Raw genomic sequence first — 21,574 nt, forward strand, 5'->3', positions numbered from 1 at the left:
AATCTCCACAAAACATCCTCATATGTAATATTCCATAACAGAAAAGTATATATGGAAGCTTTCTGGCAGTTTCTAGATGATTACAATATTTTGTACTTGTGATACTCCTGTTGCCCTAACATATAATTTACAAGCAAAACTCATAGAACTAACTCCAGTTTTAAAATATATAAATCATTAAAGGCATCCAAGGCTATTGTTATCACTTATGGCTCCAGGCCTTCCACAGAGTAAATTAAGTTACTTCTAACAATGAAGAGTAGTTCAGTCACTAAGATCTGTAGTGAAATTAAACAGATACAGTGAACTACCACAGCAGTAAAATCTGTAAGAAGTTATATACACACTAGAGTTCTAAGAACTCTGATGTTTCCAATTAACAATGTTTTCTGTGGCTTCAAAGCTACTTGTTCCAATCTTACTTTGTTTCATCAGTAAATTGATAGCTTCTGATTTTCTCATTAGCTAAGCTATAAGGCACCTAATTGTTCTTTTCTCCGTGATCTCTGCAATTAGAGGCAATGATCATAGTATAGTCTATTCTACACACAAATCTCTTCTTAATATTGTATCTCTTCTTAATATGCACAACTGAATGGAGAATTGAAACATGAAAATGAAATGAAAATATTTTATGAATGCAGGGAAGTTCAGAGAATAGGGAAACAGTCCTTATACGTAGTATTTAAAAGCTGATACTATGGGTGTGTGTTTCTTAACACTACAGGCCTAAAATGGTATTTACTACAGGATCAGCTTATATTGTATAAAGAGGCTTGGTCCTGACATGCTCTGTGTTGAGGTATTCATATGCAGGTGTCCATGGGGATTGCTGCCACGAGGAAAACTTCACCAAAACAATCCACAGAGAAACACTGAGGCTAGGAAATTCAAAGTAATTCATACTTATACAGTTTATTTTCTATCCAGAATCTCCTTCTCAGTTATTATTAAACTTGGTAGGTTATACAAATATTTCATAGGTACTAGCAAGTGAAAAATAAGGATACTTTGAGCTGTCTATTGTTACAAGAATAATTCTAGCAGACCAAGCAAAGCTGATCAGAATTTTGACACTGATCACCCAAAGACCAGGTTTTCATGCACTACTGCAGCTAATGGGTAGAATTGATCAATCCTAACAATCTAACCCTAGAATTTGTCAACTTCAGTTTTTATTAGTCAGCAGAAAGAAAGAGTCCTAGAAGTCAGTTCTCCTCATCTAGCCAGGTTAGAACTAGATTAAACAATGCATGCATTTCCCCTTTCCCTCTATTGACCTAAAGGTCTGCATTATTAACTTAAGCTTATCTACCTAAAGTTAGTAATTTAATTTGGTAACTTCCAATATTCACAGAAACACTGTTTAATTAGGAATAATGCCTCTCCTATCTACTGTAAAAGAGATCCCACTATAAGCAGACTACATCTTGTATGCTACAGGAGTTTTGCATGTTACCTATTAAACAGGAGTCAAAGGAGTTGGAACATTTAGACAAATATCTGTGTTTTTCAAGGCAACAAAGTTTTTAGAAGCAAATAGCTGCTTTGCCATTAGAAAAATGAAAAAACAGAGCTGCGAAGGTACTGCTACACACTGAGGAAACAATATTATACTGGATGTGTGCAGTATAGGACCTGAAACTGTGATTTCCTTGACACTTTCCTTAAGGGTTCATTAACAGAATATAATTTAACTTACTTTATGTTAAAAAAAATATTTATATGGAGGCAATGTTGAAAATATTATTTTTTATATTATTACTCATTACATTTGCTTAATGCCTTTTCCTTGATGTTAAGATGACGCACATACAATGTTAAGACAACCTCTCATAGTCAAAGGCAATGTTAGAAATCTCACTCCAGAACTCTTATCTAAGTTTGGAACTGTTGAGCAACAAACTTAGTTTTTCAATACAAGTCCTGTCATCTACAACATATTAAACATAATTCATAATAGAAATCTTGCTACAGTATTTTCACAGTTAAAAAAACCCTAACCCAATACTAGTATTTCTGAATGATGAATAAAGTATAATTCAGAATGCATTTTCATTCAAATTATTTGAAAAGATTTATTTATTTAGCAGTCTGTCACTCGGAAGAAATATTCTCTGGAACTATGATGGGAAAATGAAACAAAATGTGAAACCTAGTCCTTGAATAGTTGAATTAGTTGTTTTAAAAGTTTCTGTATTGCTGCAGTTTCTCTACTTTGAATTTACATTCTAACATCTCCCTACAAAAGTTCAAAAGCAGTTTTGACAATGACAACTGCCATTAACCTTTTTTAGTTGTTCCAATTTAAACACACTGAAAACATGTGTGGTAGCAAATCATCTTCCTCCCCTTCATCCCCAAAATGATATAGTTCAATTGGCTTTGGTGTGACTTCCATCAGCTCAATACACGTCCTTATTATTTTTATGACATGTTCAATAAAAGCATTTCAAAAGCTGAAGAGCTGACTTACCATTTTCTTCCAAGTACATCAGAAGGATGCTGCTAGATTCAGTCCCTTCTACAGCATAATCAAGTGCAATATTTCCATTAACATCTTGCAGAAGCACATTTGCTCCAGCCTACAGACAAGAATTAAAAGCATTTTAGGTTTTTGTACTGAAATCTCAAAACACGACTGGAGTTCTTACACGATCCTATTCAAAAACATTTCAAAGCTTGAGTTCTTAGACACCAGGCTGATTATAACCTGAAACAAAACCAAACATACAAAAAGGCAAAGGCAAAATGAAGGACTCATGAATGGCAAAAGGGCTGTCTTTGTTTGAGACAGCTGGCATTGTTGCCACACTAGCTGTCCAGTCTGGCTTTGCAACACAGATGTCTGGGTTGCTCATCGGTGAGTTTTGGAACCACCACCATTTGCAGCACAACACTTTAAAGTCAGCTGCCACTGACTACAGTCTGCCTTAAAATACTCCAGCAGTAACCAGCTGTGGTCAAAATGGCCAGCAGCATGGACACGGCTGCAGAAGGGATGGGCAGACAGCTGGTCTGGGGAACCCTGTCAGCTGGCCTGACCTCCTGAGGCCTCATCCATCAATCCAACCTCAAAGTGAACCATCCATTGCTAAATAAAATTGCCATTTGTCACCAACTGGAGACAATGAAAATGAGTTGATTATTTCAACTGTAATCTTTAAAGAAGCCAGGCTGAAATTTCTCTAAGTTTCATTCAAAATTCAATATAAATGACTGACAAGTAAGAACAGCCCTTGGGGTTGAGGACTAGTGAAATGAGCAGATTCATGAGAAGCTTGAAAAGAAACCACCAGCATGATGGTATTTTCTATATTAAAGATTATTAATGTAAGAATTTATAGGAAAATATTTTTTTTTTTAGTAAGAAAGCTCTTATCCTTGAAAATATCATAAATGTCTGGTGGACATAGACACTTACATTACTAGTGTTACATTAGTAGAAGTTACATTACTAGTGAATTGTCATGTAACATTAATTTAAAATTTCTCTCTATGACTTTAATGGCAAGGAATTATGAAATAAGTGTGACTTCAGGTAAATTTAATTACTTTTCTTAATAGCTTGTATGATAAAGAGTTTAGCTAATAAAAATGAGAAGTGCCAAGGACTGCTTTTCTTAAAACCACAGCAGCAGAGGTCAAATGCGATATGAAATTATTAATAGAAGACATGACTGCTTTTTTCAGGAATTTTCACTGTAAGTATTGTATCAAATAAAAGCTTGTAATGGGCTCAGGTCTGGCTCAGCTTGTAATATGACACAAAAAATAAGCAAGTTCATATAAGCTTTATGTTATCAAACTTGAACTGTTTGTCTGAGGTGATCTGAGTTTCCAGGGGACAGACAGGCATCAAAAAAATATCTCACCTGTCTCAAACATCTCTTACATCCTACTAGACCATATCCTATTCAGCAAAATAATCTGTCCTCCTACAAAACACACTACTTTCTTCTATTCTTATCTTGTTGCACTGATTGTAAGGGGAACCCAGAGAGCAAATTTAGATTAGATGTATTTCTTATGAATTTTTAAATGAAATTAGATGAGAGTATTTGACTCTCATGCTTAGTGAAAAGGAATGGAAGGAGACTTACAAGTGTAAAATCTTACATTCACTACAGTTCTATGAAAATAAATTTCTACTATCTGTTCTGGTAGATAAAATAAAAAAGATGGTAGGAAATCAAATAAAGGGTGAATTTGAGGATCATGGTATCTTTAGGGAATGGTTTAACAACTTTTATTGCACTTGTTCCACTATTAGAAAGTATGATTTTTGCTTTGCTTTCTACTCACTGACCTATGAGAGTTTGCTGGTGAAGGCAGAATTACAAAAGCAAAACAATTTCCTATCTCATTACTTTGCATATAAAAGAACCCTGCAAAGTCTTGCAGGTATCTATTCTTCATTGCATGTAGATAATCTCCATGTAATGCCAAAAGATCATTTTCTTCTTTGTTAAGTTAAGAAACCAAAATACCTTTGTTATATCAAATTCAGGAAAAGTAGGATAATGACTTTGGTCAGAAGCCCACTTTTAATTCATTTCTAAGATGTAATATCACAGAAGGAAAGATACAATACGGAATTACTCATCTCCAATTAATTTTTATTGGGTATTTCTATATTAATTTCTTGAGAAATGTTTGAAATGTTCCCAATTTATCTTATGGGTTTAATAATAGGCATTTTTAATATGGTGTATCATCCCTGCCTCCCAGCTCTGCACCATCTGTGAACTTACTGAGGGTGTGCTCTCACTGCCCACATCAGGAATAAAGACCTTGAACAGGACTAGACCACCACTAATCAGGGTCTACACCACTAGCATATTTTTTAGTGTATAAATGGGAGCTAATTTAGAATAGTGCAGAGAATACTGCTTTTGCTTTACAGGATGCCATAGGAGCTGAACTGTTCCTCCTCAAATAATCTTGGGAAGAAAATGGGGAAAGAACCAAAAAGTCTAAGCACTACTGGAAGTTTTGATTTGCAAGAATTTACAATAACTAGCAACTGCATGATATCATTACATGTGAACAGACCTCTTCAGTGCTCTGCCCCTAAAGAAGCTACCCATTACCCCTTGGGACAGGCACCCAAGTAAAAATGCAGTCACAAACTCCTAAGGCTATGTTGCTGCAGCTGTATCCACTGGATCAATGTCCAAATTCCACTGGGAAGCTAAAAGTTGAGTTTAGTCCACATTCTACAGTTAGGAAGCCTAATTAGTGATACTGTTAAGTCAGAAGCAATCAATAAACAATCAATCTCTCAACCTTTTATTTTTTTAAATAAATAACTGATTCTAAAACTCAATTTATCATGCACAGGGGCAAATTTTTCATTAAGTATTTATTTTTTTAGAAAGTCTTAAAACTTTCTTCTCTACTATTTATTATCTGCCCAATATTCCTTCTACTCTTTCTTATTTCTAGTGTTGTGATACAACTTATGATTCCCAAATGAAAAATATATCTACCTACCATCACTGAAAAGAAAACATTTTCATACTATTCTCTCATCTATAAAAAATGTTCTATATAAAGTTCTATTTGTTTAAGAATAAGGAAACATACAGGAAGTCCTACATGCTCATGGCTCCATGATGCTAGGCAATCTTGCTCTCTAACCTCGATGGCTTGCATAAATTTTCATTTAAGATACCAAATCCCACAAATCTAGCTGGTTCCTCTTTGTGGTTCCTATTAGACTTGTTTGAATATAATTCATTAACAAAGCAAAAGAAATGAAGTTGCTCTACACAGTGCTGTGGTTTAGGTCATTAGCACTGGATACCACTTTACACAAACTCACAGTGCTGAACAGATGAGGAGCAATTCTCAAGGCAAAGCTAAAAAAAAAAAAAAAAAAAAGCAGCTAAAGACTTCACCACATTAGGAAACCACAGACAAAGAAATAAAAGATTAAGTGAGATTGAGCAGCTGCTCTCAGTTCAAAAGCATGTCTTCTGTCCAACTCATCTCAACAACAGACTTTCTGCAGGCAGAAAATGATTTCACAGAAATCACAATAGAGCTACTAGAAGAGCTGGGGGAAAAAGTGATTACAATTACAGATCCTCCACTGACAGCTCCCCTACCTGCTGCCATCATAACTGAGTTTTGCCTGCTTAGTAAGAAGAAAACTGACAGACATGAGCTGAGTATCCTCTTTTGTATTCTCTTTATGTGCACAAAACAGTCTAGAAAATAACACTGACTGCAGACTTAATACTTTAATTTTAAATTTTTTCCACATAAACCTTTAAGGAAGACCTTTCCCCGTGACACCATCAATTCTTCAGATATTTGGGAGATAGATAACCAATATCTACACACCCCAGAGTAAATAAAAGATTCCTGCTCCAGAACAAAACTGTCAAAAGAAGCCCATGAAAAGGGCTGATTCAGGACTAGAAGTCTACCATGAAGGATACCTATTTCTAAATATTTACTTTTACTCCTCCACCCCCAGGCTTGACAAAGAAAGGAAAAGAAAAACATTTATAAGCCATCTACAAAGATATGGAAGTTCAGTACAGCCCATGGCAAACAGTAGAGTCACCTCAAAGCTGATCTAGCTGCAGTTTTAGCTTTATTGACCCTTAATGTAACTTGCCAAAAGAAAAGGGTTAAAAAAAGACAACATACTTCCCTTTTGGAAGACAAGAGTGTGTCTGATGGAAAATCATACTCCAAATAGGGATATCTACTGCACAGCTAACCCTATCACCCTCCTTCCTTCCATACATCTTGAAGAAAAGCAAGGAAGTGGAAATTTCACCTATAGAAAAGCAATCCTTTCACCTATACAAAAGCAAAAGCGTGTCTGTAGGGGACACGCCTGATATTTTATTAAATGGGAATTTCAGTAACTCCAGACTGATGACTTGAGCTTCAAAATATTATGTTTTACAAATAATAAACTACATCTCCTCTTGGGCAGTTAAGTTACTTGCAGTTAGTTAAGTTCCACATCAAAACACCACCATCCCTCAACCATAATGGATGCCATAATTTTTTCCAAAATAAAAAGTTGTTATCAATAAATTCTTATGTATTGAAACCTGAACTCCTAAAAGTATTGAAGAAATTCAAACAGGGGCTTCATTAAGAGAGAGTTTCTAAACTGAAAATTTTTCTTCCTTTCTTTACAAAGTCTCTTAGTAAAATAGCAAGGACCCAAACTCCATATCTATACATATAAGTTCAGAACTAAAATCTATGGATCACAAATCAAAGCAACAACTGTTAGGTATACTAACAAATGTTTCATGCATGCCTTACATGGGCTTCTATAGCTTTAGAGAAAATGCAGGGAACAAATCCTCCTGCTCACTGGATTTCCTTCATAGTAGGGCATCATGTTAAGGTGTACTCATGAAAACAAATTCTCCCTCAATACAAATAGAAAATCTTCTCACTTCCTTTAACTTGCAGAGAGCACAGCTCTGCAAACTGGGCTGGCCCAGTGCAGCATTTACAGGACTCCTTCCATAACCCTGAATCAATGGTTACCTGCAGCGGGAGTTTCCACCTCTCACACAGGAAAGGCTGCAATATTACTGTATGCAATATTTGCTCTATTTCAGGGCTTTCAGCTCTGTAAGAGTTCCTGCTGTCTATAAACCCATGCCTGTCACATTACCAAAACGATTCTTTCACACGGAGTAGGAACTGTCTGCCATCTGGATGAGCTTAACTTGTGATATAATAAAGGTCTGAATTCATTTTCAGCATGCCTGATCCCACCCACATCATAAAAACACAAACACAAAGCTCAATCCCTTATGTCTGTGACAACAGAGCCTACAGAATCAAAGCTGAATTCAGAGCATTATAAGTGCCCTCCACGCATATAAAATAAACTGAACAGGATAAAACATGTTTCCAAAAAAAGCACTTTCAATAAATCAGGAGATAATGCAGTGCTGAAAATGTTATGCCAATATTTTCACATAATTGTGAAAATAGATGCATTTCTGTTAATATAAATTTATGTAATGCCACTGTTACTCACTTATTTCCATTATACATACATGCTAAACCAGTCAAGCAATGATCATATAAATGCAGTTTGCTATTCACACGTCCTTTTGTAAGTAAAGTATTTCAGTTGTTCTGTGGATAAAAGTTTTTTAATTCATGGCTCTTCTGGGTTCCTTGTTGCAAAAATGGGCACCAAAATCTGAATATGCAACTTAACTGCTCATGAAAACAAATTTCCTTTCTTGTTACAGTCTAGAAATTAAGATTTATAGATGCATGCCAGTGTGTATAAAGGGCATCATAGTATTCCAAAAGTCCCAGACATGTATCACTGTGACATGCTGGGTGAAAAAGGATAAGAGTACGTGCCAATAAAGAGTCTGTTCATAAAAAACCATCAGATAGTTGTATATATATATAGGACCACCAATGCCTACAAAAATCCCCAATTGTATTTGAAAATGCACAGCTTGGTTGTAGAATTACTTCACAAAATAGTAAAAAAATATCATACTTTAAAATCAAAGTTCTACAACCATTTTGGCAATCATTTAGTTCATGAATAAAGCATTTTCCTCCTTAAACTAAGAGAATGTAGGCAATGACAGTTCAGAGAAAAGATTTTCAGTAGAGTTAAAAAAAAAAAAAAAAGGCTGTCATGGCACATATTACAGATTGCTTGACAGGCATAGTCTGTTTGACTAATGCATGCAGAAGATAAAAGAATTAGCACTGATGACTGAAAACGAAAGACCAACATTTTCCCATCTGTTTGTGCACCATGGGGACTTAAATTCCGCTCATCAGCTGGATGGCATGAAAAAGGCAGAGAAAATCCCACTCAGTTCCAGTATTGAACACTTCTGAAAACACTCAAAGTGTAACGTTTGCAACTGCATCTTTCAAAATAAAATGCAACTAAGAACACAATTATGAAATAAAAAGTTAAAACCTACTTACAGAAGCAGTCAAATAAAAAGTAATGTATAGTTCTCAAGCTACCACTATTTCCATGCCCTAGAACTACAATATTCATGAAGACTGGGGAGCATTCTATTAATTCTAAAGTCACACAGATTTGTACTTGGATCTTAATCAGACAGCAAGTTGTCTTTTATGGTGGTTCTTCAAATTGTGAATCCTATTATAGACCACAAAGGTTTCTCAGATTTTAAGGTCCTAATTTCTAAATATAGTCTGATTTCCTTGACTTAGCTTTGCCTCAAGAAATTATTTTTATTTTCTCTCTTCTCCCTCACAAATATCTGGAAACACTGAAAATCATCTAGCTAGTTTGACTAGAAAATGGAAGAACATAATTATTTTTGTTGTATCCATTTCTGTTTTTTATCTTCCATGCTTCATTCTGAAGTTTTTCAACAGCTTCAACTGATTATTCTTAATGTCATGAAAATCAGTACCTCAAATGCATGACTGAATTTTGCCATACAATTTGAACACTAATTGCCTCAGCCTCAGTGTGTCTTCATATGTAATCACTGCTGGTTTTATTACAGTGAGGAAACAAGCCTTAACAACAACAATTTTACTCTTGTTTTTATTGGCTAGATGTGCATTCAGGCATGAGAAATTTTAGTTTGGCCACAGTGTAGTTCAAATTAATCTGGAGATTCTGGTGGGACAGGCCATGGGCAGAACATATTCAGTTCTAGGGCTCCCACATAACTATGAGTTTAAACATCCAATTCTCCAGTCTCTGCACATATGTTTTATTAAACCAGAAATTACAGGAAGCAATCTTACTCTCAAGATATGCACTTGTCTTAATACAATATCAATATTTTAATATTTTACCTGCCAAAAATTTTCTTTCCATTGAAAAAAAGGTGTTACATTAAAGAGCAGTTAATGAAGAATTATATATCTATGATTTTCATCTCCAAAGCCAAGTATGACAAAAAATAAAACAATAACTGCGTTTCTTTCTCACTTTCCTACTTTATGGAGGCAACTTATTGGTTCAAAATACATGTTGCACATTTTCAGTGAGGGCTTCTCAGAAAAGAGAAAAACAGATAAGACATTAGGGTATCAGAAGGTCTCCAAGAACATGAAGACACTCTTTTTAGCTTAATATGAAAAAAAAAAAAATTATCTGGAAAAATTATATGAATTGGATGTACTTGTTTGAATGTCACAAAAATAAGTTGACACTTTTAACTCTTTTAAAACCATTTTATCTGAAAGCATGAAAAAAGAAAAAAAATCAGAATGTATTTTCTCACTGAAATGTTGTATTTTTATTGAAAGTTGAGGTAGACTAAAGAATTGAAGAAATTATAGAAAACTTGACTTACATGCTATATATCACAAAAAAGTTCTTTTTGCTTAGAATAGTATTCTCATTCTGTTCTATGATTAAGACACTGCAGCAAAAATCCAATAGATCAGAATGAGGTCAAAAAAAGGATAGTTGAAGTACAGAAGGAGGGGTATTTGACTTGATATTGCCAGCTCTCAAATTATTTGGCAAGAAAAGGGAATTAGAAAGGAAACTTCAAAGAGCATTGATGACTAAAGACTAAAATTTTCCCATCTGTTTCTGCACATGGGACTTGCAAACTTCCCATCAGTAGCAGAGCTTATGGAAAAAAAATAAATTATTCGAGCACTGAATGTCTCTGATAACAGTATAGAAGCATGCTTTCTTCTAATTTTATTTTAATTGTAATCATCAAAAATTATGACAGGCACACAGAAAAATGATCAGTCCCTGTCTTATATAATACTCCAAAAAAAGGTCACTTTTTGAAATTATTGCCTTTTATTTTTAGAACAAATAGAAAGAAAATCTCCTTTGCACAGCAGGGAGTGAGCCTTTGGAATTGTCTGTCAAAAAGTCTTTTAATCTGACACTACAGTTAGAGTTAACAGTTACTTCATAACCATTAAGCAAACTTGCAATTACATAAGGTCAAACAAATTTCATACTTTAGGAATTATAAAGATCATTCCCTGGGGTTAACAAGAACAGTCACTTGTGTACAGAATTGGACAGTTAGTAAGGCATAACTTTTTGTAGGCAAAATGGAGATGAGAAGCATCCTCTGTATTGATAAGTACAAATAAAATATAAGACATTGAGGTCAAAGTTTTACTAATACATTTCCTTACAAAGGTCTATGTGTTTGTATGTATATATTGCATGCATATATATGGGAAAGTAGTCAGATACACACATACATATATATATGCACACATATATATTTACACACACATACACTCCAAAAAAAACATGGGAGAAAGTTTTGCCTAGCAGCTTCACTTGAAAGAGTTTCCACCTCTGGCACACCACAGATAAGGGCAGAGCAAACAAAACAACTACATGGCTGCAAAGAAAGGAAGTTGATTTTGATGGCTCAGTAAAGATTGCAAGTTGTTTTTTGAAGAGCTTGTAGTTTACAGGTTCAATGTAAATAACATATATGTAGAAAGTTTAACTAGGGGCAAACCCCAAGGCCCTGTTTAACCTGATGATCTTCTTAATCCCCATAGTTTGGAAAGCCATCTTCCCTTCCTGTCTATGCACACTGCCATGTCCATGTCTGTATTTATGTAACTTGGGAAATACAGATGCTGAATGTCCATTTTGAGATTACATACAGAGATGTGTGTATGTGTGTGTGTGTGTATGTGTCTATACTGTGTATATATATGCGTATAAGCGTGTGTGCGTGTAAATTAAATACACTTGAAATGGCACACATGAGAAAGTAGAGCTACTTCAGGTATTACATCAAATCTTACCATTTTATTAATGCAGAGAAAAAAGAGCTTGTGTTAATGTATATACACACAGTAAAAAGAAAGAAAATCTGTATTACATGTCTCTGGTGTAAAAAGCAGGAGATTAAACAGTGTGCAATAAAAAATAGCTGTGTATAGTATACAGTTTCTGCAAAGATAAATGTATCATGCAAGGAAGTATGAGTACAAAACTGTTATTTTAACTCAGTTAATTTGTGTTTTTGTTATGAGACAGATTAATTGCGTTGTTTAATAACATCAACATGCTCCCAAGTGTACAGGGAAGGGACTGTACAGTAGCTTAATCTGCACTCAGGGTGATGCTGTCTTGCTGGTTAGTAATTAAATCTAGACCTTCTAGAAACAAATCATTGTGTGAAATACCAAATCTATTTAAGGAGTTTAGTATGTCAGTCACTTTAACACAAACCTGGCTTCTCAGAACATCACCATATAATTAGAGAACTTATAAGAAGACCAGAAAATTCTATTATTTTTCTGTGTTTAGGTAATGAAAAAAGTGCAGTAGACAAGAAAATCTTCCAGTCATAGTCAGTAGTAACTTGCTGTGTGGGATTGCAGCAAGTTAGTCCCTAATACAGCAGTGAGGAAAATATACACTCCATGCTAAAGTTTGTAATTGATTATATGAAAAGAAAAACATATGCTTATAAAGCATAGCAATACAAGTATAACCAGAGTTGACATTTATATATTAACAAAACATAAGATTCCAGGTCTATTTGTAATAGTTGCTCTCTCTGGATTAATATATATATTGGAAAAGTGATGAAATTTTGCACAAAATTGAAATAAATACTTCACAGACATACTGCTGTTCCATCCATCAAGGACTTGTCTGTGTTTTATCAGACCAAGTCTTTTCCTCGTGTTCATAAATTGTAATTTTTGCAGTCAATATTGAAGTAATAGGTATTAATTTATCAAATGCTTATCACCTTGCAAAGAAACAACTGTCCACAATCAATCCCTTACCATTCTCTGGTCTTCATTCCAGAAAATGAAATTTTCCACCTTCCAGTACTGTCAGAATTTTAAGGAGCATCCTTCTTCCCAAAAAGTGCAAGTCAGTAATCTCGCAGTATTCACTAATTCAACAAATACTTTCCATTATTTAACATTTGGAAAAATATTTAGTGTGTTTTAAAAATTCACAATATATCATAGTTTCTAATGGGAGTCATTTGAAATTTAAGACAAATCTGATTTCATAATCTTCAAATAGTTGAAGATACAGCTGTTACTTAGAAATAATATAAAGGCTACTTTTCTCCTGTGCTTTCAGAAGCCAGCTTTTATACATTTTCCAACATCTCTTTAGCTTTTCATCCTTGCAGGCAGCAACCACATCTTGCTCAAACTCATTATAAAAACAGAAAAATATATGTACATCCAACTTTCCATTATATTTCTTTTCATGACTTTAACTCCTACACTTCACTACCAACCCAGTCTCATTATTTTATATTGTTCTACACTGAACTGAATTACCTACTTTTTCCACACATAGTCCACACCAATTATTCTAGATTTGGAAAATCAATGCTTTTTCTCCACCTTTCCTATTCTAACTGAAAAGTGTTCAAACACATGTGAAAACCTGAGTGTTTTAATGACCTTCATGCCACCTCTTTTATTAGTTCCACTAACCCTGCACTGTTACAATTTACCTAAACCATCTGCTTTCAAAATGTAAGCCGGATTTTCCTGCAGCAGTTTTCTTTCCAATGACTTTACACATCAATCTTCATGGTGGCATATCAATGTAAGTTGTCCTTGAACTTTTGATAAATTGTATCTGTGCTGCAATTTCCCCTACTGGCTCACTCACAAATTCAAGAATTCATAGACATTCATTTGATGGTTCTTTTTTCATAGGTTCATGCTCCCAAGCCCTTCTAAATTATGCATTACAAATTATGCCATAGTGATATTTCATTCCAGTATTTCTGAAATGAAAACACACAAAAAGCCATATATAACTGAGAGAGGAGTCCATTGGTTTGAATGGTTTGGGGATTTTTTTCAGCATTCAAGAACAGCTCTTATCCAAATAAATAATATATTAAAAATAATTTTATTAATTAAAGGTACAAACGTTTAAAATTATATTCTTATTATATTTTAATGAGAAAAATTGCATTTAATACTTCATTTTAAAAAATTGGTTTAAATCCTAATGATATGGTGATTCAAGGTCTGGTTCTAAGTTCAGTTTACTTCAGTACTTGATGTCAAAATCAAGCCAAAATCCGTCACAGTTGGAAAACATTGCTCAAAAATATATATAGATCCAAACGAAAGAAGTTTATTGTTTTTCATGATTACTAAATTATACTGGCTTTCCAATCCCCTATACCAATTAAATACATGATTTTTATTTAAATTTGGCCAGTATATGTCCATCTTCCCAGATGTCAGTCCTTTGGAAACAGAATTTCTTAACATTTAAAAAAAATAATAAAACATTCTTTTTCCCAATGAAAATCCAGAATTTTTTTTAAGAATAAATTCTTCTGAGAAACACAATTAATTTCCAATCTAAATGCCATTCTCAATTTACTTCCAGAGACTATTAATCTAGCTTTTGTGGCCTTGGGGCTTCTTTTCTTGAGGAAAAAAAAAAAAAACAAAACAAAACCTTTTTTTTTTCTTCTTTGACTTCATGCTATTTGGCCATTATGTATTTTGCTTTCAAATACCTGGAAACAGTATTAAAAGCAAACAAACAGAAATATTTGAAATGCCTGGAAAATGGTTTGTTTGCCCTGTACTGTACTTCTCTTTCTGAACTGTGTTCTTTCATAAACTTTTCTTCTGTCTTTTTTTTGGCTATAGAAATTTAACATAATCTTACAGGCATCAAATATCTACCATGTAACTTTACTTGCTATTTATTGTTCACAATATTACGTGTTTAATATCCTCTGTATGTCACTTTATTGTCTTAAGAACACAATCAGAATAATTATATCCAACAGCCTTCTGAACAGCTGTCATGTGGAAATATAATACTAGAATGGATCTCCTGAAGTATCAGTTTGGTAATGCAGGCAACACATAACCCATAATCTCATTCACAACTTTAAGATAAATTTTAAAGCTAATTAGGGATCAGGTTTTTCAATCCCTAGTGCTCCTGCATGGAATGCTGCTTTCCAACATATTTCTCCTAACATTAAGAAAGCTTAGTTTAATTTCTGTCTTTATTGTTGGACACCTTTGCAATTATTTTCTTTCATGCTAGCAGTAACCAGGTTTCAAAAGCTTTTTTTCTTACCTCTTTCTCTATCCTCATATATTTACAGAAATTTTTACATCCTCTCTGATTTGATTTTTTTAAGTACAACATATTATTTTTACTCCCTTCTCTTAAGATAAGCTTTTTACTCTCTTATCCTTGAAAGTTTCCTTGGTACAATTTCCCATCTCTGAATGTGGTTGTTGATAGCTAACTGCAGGCTGTCATTACTTGGACAGTAGCAAAACCACTCTTCTCTTTCTCTTGACAACATCTTCATTCTGACAAATCCAAGAATCTGTTTTTCCCACCTGCAGTTACATGTTTGCAGCATAAAATTGTCTTAATATTTAGTAAACTCTGAGTTCTTTTTCCAAATTTCCAGCTGATGGTTCCTGAGCATATCACAGAAATGTCTGTTGCTCAGAGCATGACCTTGTATCTGTACTCTGAAATTTCAAGCCATTTTTATTACTTAGGTCTTCAAAAATACCTTATGATTTCTGCACAATATTATAATTCTCACCCTAACAGATAAGGCATTGGAACATTGTCTTCAACATATTTCATTATCATACCTCTATTTTTCCTCTCAAGGTTATCACTCGAAACTAAATAAAATAATGTCATAGGACCAATCCTAATGAAAACTCAGCAGCTCTCAGGCCCATTTCTCTATTAATAGCTAGGCTGTTTTCTTGTTAGCATGTTCTTCACTACCAAGCAACTTTTCACTTCTACACTTTAACTAAGAGTTTTCCTTAATTCCCTAGCTACTCACTTATGAGTAACTCACAGAATAATTATGTCAGTGATTCAAGCAGAGGCCACTTGGCATGAAGAATGATTTTCACCTTCTACAAATATCCCCCAGTGGTGGAACATTCCCAAACTATGAAGAAGACTTTATAGTACAAAACTATGTTTACTGAAGATCAAAGCCAGATGTTGATTTTCATTGTCTTTTCATTCCTTGATCATCTTTCTCTGGGGAAAAAGAGAATTAGAGTAAAGTTTATCCAAAATTCCCCATTTTTGCATATGTTTTCCATCCCTCAGCATACTTTTCCTGATCTGCTCCAGCCAAAACTGGGGTTGATATTTTTTCCAACAAGTCTAACTCTCTTTTACCTCCAAGAGCTTTTGTTTTCTGGAAATGCTCTGATGCTAAGAGCTCCAGAGTATACAGGTCTGCTGCTTAATAGCCATGGTCTGTATCTTAAGTTCCATCTTCAGTGCCAAATGTTTTCCACCGGGACAGAGGGAGGGAGGATGAAATGGGGGGAGGGACAAAGGGAGGCAGAGAGGGAAAGTGTATGTGAATGTGTGAGATTTCTAGACATCAAAGAAGTATTTACAGCCTCTTACATCTTACTTTCTGTGTCTACTTCCCATGTAAAAAAGCTTTGATTTATATAATGATTTAGCACTCTTTGTACAGTGAACTGCAGATTCTACTTCACTGGTTATGTCTGCTGTCAATTGAAGTTCAATGCTATTTCTTTTCTCTCTATATTAGTCTCATTTCTTTTCTAGGTTATCTCATTACTTTCATGATAGTGCTCAAAGTTAAATGCTTTGACCATTTTGCTGTATCCAGTTAAGTTCCTGTTCTTATCTCTCCTTAAACCATCTTTAGTGCTGCATGACTAGCTAGCTTCATTACTTTTCACCAGTCTTTACAGAGGACTAATATTTCTACAATTTCCTATGAGTTTTGCTATCTGGTACTCAGCAACTAATTAAAAGGCATCACCTAGATTAGATAAGTAGTGGCCTCCATCTAGGTTAGTTTTATGTTATCCCAGCTAGCAATGATGAAAGGCTATAAGCCAGTAGTACACACTTTCTGGAAGTTCCCTCCTACACTCCTCACACATTCACTAGTTTCTGCAAACTGAGTGAATTCAAATAGATACCCACAGCTTCCATAGAAAAAAAAATGCTATTTAAATTTCCTTACTACAAATATTGGAACTGCCTCTAGAAAGACAGAAGAATCATTTTTCTTTTGTACTTCATGATAATTTATACTATAAACTGTTAGCCGTTGTCTCCTATGACCTATAACTGCTCATTATTCTTTCCCCTTCCCTGCTTCCTCTCCCATTGACTCAAAGGAGGAAGTCATACTGAGCAAGATTGAATGGGAGCGCAGAATTGCCTCCTCTGAGGAAGTAATTGTTTCTGGAGCTATGAAATAGGAAAACCTTTCTTTAAGTTCTAAAGATAATGGCATCTTGACAGTTAATCTCTGCTTGCTAACATAGTCTGAAGCAGTTGCAAAGAAGAAGGGCAAAATAACTATGCAACTGCTGCCTGATTACATGACTTCAGATATGTGCCAGTCTCAACTGCATGGGGGAGCAGAAAAGAGAGTTACAGCCCCATAACAACTTCCTTTCTACTCCCACCGGGAAGTCAGTTCATGTAAACTTTTTCCAGTGAAAATATATCTGGTTTTGGAAAGAGGATTTTACACCAAAATCAAACGTGGATTACACATGCAGTGGATAGTATTATATGTCTGACACTGCTCATCTATTGTTGCTGTAAATCTAATGATTTTATGGTAGCTCCCTTTTGCACACTGCCAAGCACAGATTTTCCTAAGTTCTTAAAAAGGGGTATGAAAAAATATTCAGCCTCAATCTTTTTTTTTTTTTAATTTCTACTTTTAGCCTTCTATGCCAGATTTGCATTTTGTGCTTCAATTCTAGGTTCCAAAAAGTACACGATGAAACATTTAATTAGTTAGCAGACAGAAGGTACACTTACTTTTCCTAGTAAGGTCAGTTTAAAAAAAATTATTAAGAGTGTTCTGAGGATGTAGTACTGATCTCTTCTAGTTAATTAAGTGCCAAGTTTATCTCAGTAATACTTTCAGTTCCATGAAAGAATAAATAAAGAATAAATCTCTACTGTGCCGCATACTGCACAAACAGCAGAATACCATCTCCACCTGCAATTTTTATCTACCTACCCTACTTCTGAGTAGCCAAGGTTAATATACAAAACTGCAAGAGTGTCAATGTTTATTCCACCATATGTGTGCATGTTCTGGCTGGGATTGAGTAATTTTCCTCCCAGTAGCCAGTGTGAGTTTTGGATTTGTGTTGAAGAAGGTGTTGATAACATCGGGATGTTTTAACTATTGCTGAGTAGCCCTTACACAGAGCCAAGGCCATTTCTGTTCCTCACCCCACCACTGCAGGCTGGGGGTGCAAAGGGGCTGGGAGGGGACACAGCAGGGACAGATGGCCACCCAACTATTCAGAGAGATGTCCCACACCATATGGCCTCATGCTCAGCATATAAAGTTGAGAAAGGAGGAGGAGGATGTTCAGAGTGATGGCATTTGTCTTCCCAAGACACTGTTACACGTGGTGGAGCCCAGCTTCCCCAGAGATGGCTAAACACCTGCCTGCTGATAGTACAGGGTGAATTATTTTTTCTTCTGTTTTGCTTATGTGTGCAGCTTTTGTTTTCCCTAATTAACTGTCTTTATCTCAACCCAAAAGTTTTCTCACTTTTAACCTTGTGATCCTGACCTGGGGGGAGTGAATGAGAAGCTGTGTGGGGTTGAGCTGTCATGACAAGAAGACAGTTTGAACAGTGCACAAGTAAAGTAAGGGTTACCCACTCTTATGTATCAATTAAAATTATTTAAAGCTAAAAATTTGTATCTTTTGTGGAGGAACAAAGCTTAGACTGTAAGTCTAATTAGACTGTAAGTGATGGGTACAAGTTTAAAGCTGTAGCCATTTAAAGGCCACTTGCTACAACTAACAAAGCAGGAGCAGCACCAAAATGCTGGTTCTTGGACATTCTGCAACTCTGATAGCATGGGACAAAGAACATTGGATACTAAGGTACAAATCTTGGCTAGTGTTTGAATTCAATATAGAACAAGTGTAGGGAATTCATAAAAAACCAATGTTTCAATGCACTCTGAATGATGAAAAAGAACACACCCCAACCAGACAGAGCTGCTGACAGCACATTCAGTCCTGAGCCTACAAAAAGCAGTGAGGCAAGACAGAGCAGATCCCTCCAATAAATCTGGTTGCTGTTCACATTCTTAAGAGATTTAATGTGGGCACAAATGTATATAAGCCTACACACCTCGGTTTTTAAATGAAAAACACTTCAGCATTCTCTTCAACCTTCTACAGGAGCCTCCTTCATACAAAATCCATGAAGAGCAATTCCCTATGCCACGGGGAGAACACACAGTGCTGATGTGGTGGAGCAGTGACTGATGAACGTGACCTTTCCCTCCTCATCGGCGTGCACGGCAGGCAGACCCCCATGGACCACCTCTGATCTCTGCATCTCCTCCCGTGCCAGCCCCGGGCTAAGCTCCTCACTGACTGCCTGCTTAGCACACACAGGATGTCTCTCCTGGCTGCTCATTCCAGTGCCCCCCTCTCCCCTTGCTGACAGCTACAAAACTAAGACATAAATATGTCCCTGGAAAGCTTTACCTAAGGTAAAGTGTTGGAAATTATGGAAAGAAATAGCTTCAAGCATTTCATTCTGCATCCATTCAAAAAAAAAAGTATTAACAATTCCAATAGCCTTCCAGCAGGCCATGACAGAAGATTACCCCATTGCAAACAGCTACAGCCCCTCCTAGTTTGCAGTGAATGAGCTTTGATTTTGTCTGCTGTCTACCAGAGCAAAGACATTGTGAGTTACCAGTTTAGATTATGAATGACAAGACAATATCTTGTGTCAGCCAGAGAAAAATGAAGTCTGAGCCCATCAAAAGTGGGGTGAAGTCAGAAACTGGGAGTGTTTAAGCAAATCTTCATTGATAGCCTTCTGGTATTTTAATATACAATTTTTAATATTTTCTGTTTTCCTACTTCCCTGACAAGAAATGTTTTAAGTCCTTAATGAGGAAATCTCCACTGCCTTCTGAGAGTTTTCCAGAAATCTGAATTGAACAATTAAAGGATCATGCTGTTACCTTTTAGGGCACATCTTTAAAACAGAAAATATGGTACTGCCTGGGCTATAAATTCAGTCCAGAATAAATATTTATTTAAAAGTAATTCCCGAGGTTACAAGAAGCATTATTTTTCCTTCCAATGAAAAACTGTGGCATAATAGAAGCTGACTATAGCTCAAATTGGCATTATCAAGGTTCATGCTACTCATTAGACATGGTCCATGAAACACTAACCTCAAGGCAAAGTAATTTCTAATATGAATTGCTCACGCAAAGGCAATTCAGAATTGTGAAAAATAAGTCTCTCCAACCTCAGTTTTCATCTTCACATTGTCATTTGTTATCAAAGAGAACATTAATGTGATGGTACAAAACCTACTGTTTACCTAAGAATATTTTCCTTCCTCTGCCATTTCCTTAAAAATCTTTAAATCTCAAAATTTCAAATTCTTTATTTTGACTTTAGAAGGGAGAATATAAAGATATTATTTATCTGGTCAAGGAAACTCTGCCTTTTAAAGTGCTGACCACCTAAATGTGGGCAGATTTGCCAGAAGCTATCATAAATAATATGAACAATTCAAACTTTATTTGCAAAAAATCCACGTGTGTACCCCTGCTTATTGAAATTTGAATATATTAGGCAACCAAGATATCAGAAATTGCTTACAACCTTCAGAGGAAGGCAGCTTGTAACAACAGGGACCAAGTCAAAAAATATTCAGATGATGGCCTGGAAAATTAGTTTGGACATAACCCTATATAGCAACACTCAAAGCTTAATTAGGTTAAGCTTCTTGCAAAAGTGATCAAGGAAAATTTTACAAAAGCCCTCTATAATCTAAACTGCTCCTATTAATGACAACAGCATTGTACTCAGAATTTTTGAAAATTCCCCCCATTACAAGAGTTTCCCACAGTACAAGAGCTTTTTATGAATAAACTTCTCTGTTCTAGTTTGTTTATCAGTCTAGGAGTACATGCATAATGCATAGGCTTCAGAGGTATCTACACTGGACAGATTGAGGTAATACAAGAGATAAATCAACCTGGAAATTTTATCCATTATTTGCCAGGAGTAATTACAATGCTTAAAACCAGATGTATCTGATTGGTTGTTTTTTTTTTTTTTTTTTGGTTCTTTGTTTTGTTTTGTTTTGTTTTATACTGTACAGATTGCCCAGTTGTCCAGCCTGGACAATTCAGGTTGTCCAGTGAGTCTGTGGACTTTACATCCTTGAAGACTTGGTCCTGGGCAAGCTGGTGTGCCTAGCTCTTGTCTGAGCAGAGGGAATGGACTAAATCTCCCAAAGAGATTTCATTAAATGTATTATCAAGGATACAGTCTAAAAATCTATCTACCTTCCCTTTACCTGTAACACTGAAATAAAATTATAAGCATGAAAAAAAATTCTGACCTTACAACAACATGTTTAAAACATAAACATTTTTAAATTATATAAAAAGACTAAAAAACTTTAAGTCAGACTGTGAGCTGCTTCTACACTACAGTTTTGAAGAGCAATGCCACACGAACTGAGAGAATGAGCTGCATCAGTACCATTGCATAAAACTAGAGTTTGTGG

The 21,574-nt window shown here is 35.3% G+C and overlaps 1 protein-coding gene across 8 annotated transcripts in view; it reads right to left on the reverse strand.

Annotated features, from left to right (window-relative positions):
- Positions 1 to 21,574, reverse strand: part of MYO16 (myosin XVI) — a 358,973-nt gene that overhangs the window by 213,781 nt on the left and 123,618 nt on the right. For all 8 annotated transcript variants that reach the window (XM_031503852.2, XM_021545590.3, XM_021545595.3 and 5 more), the window contains exon 5: positions 2,477 to 2,585. In XM_031503852.2, the coding sequence (XP_031359712.2) occupies positions 2,477 to 2,585 (109 nt within the window). The remainder of the gene's footprint in view (positions 1 to 2,476; positions 2,586 to 21,574) is intronic.

Source organism: Lonchura striata, chromosome 2 (genome assembly GCF_046129695.1).
Source record: "Lonchura striata isolate bLonStr1 chromosome 2, bLonStr1.mat, whole genome shotgun sequence".
Lineage (NCBI taxonomy): Eukaryota > Metazoa > Chordata > Aves > Passeriformes > Estrildidae > Lonchura > Lonchura striata.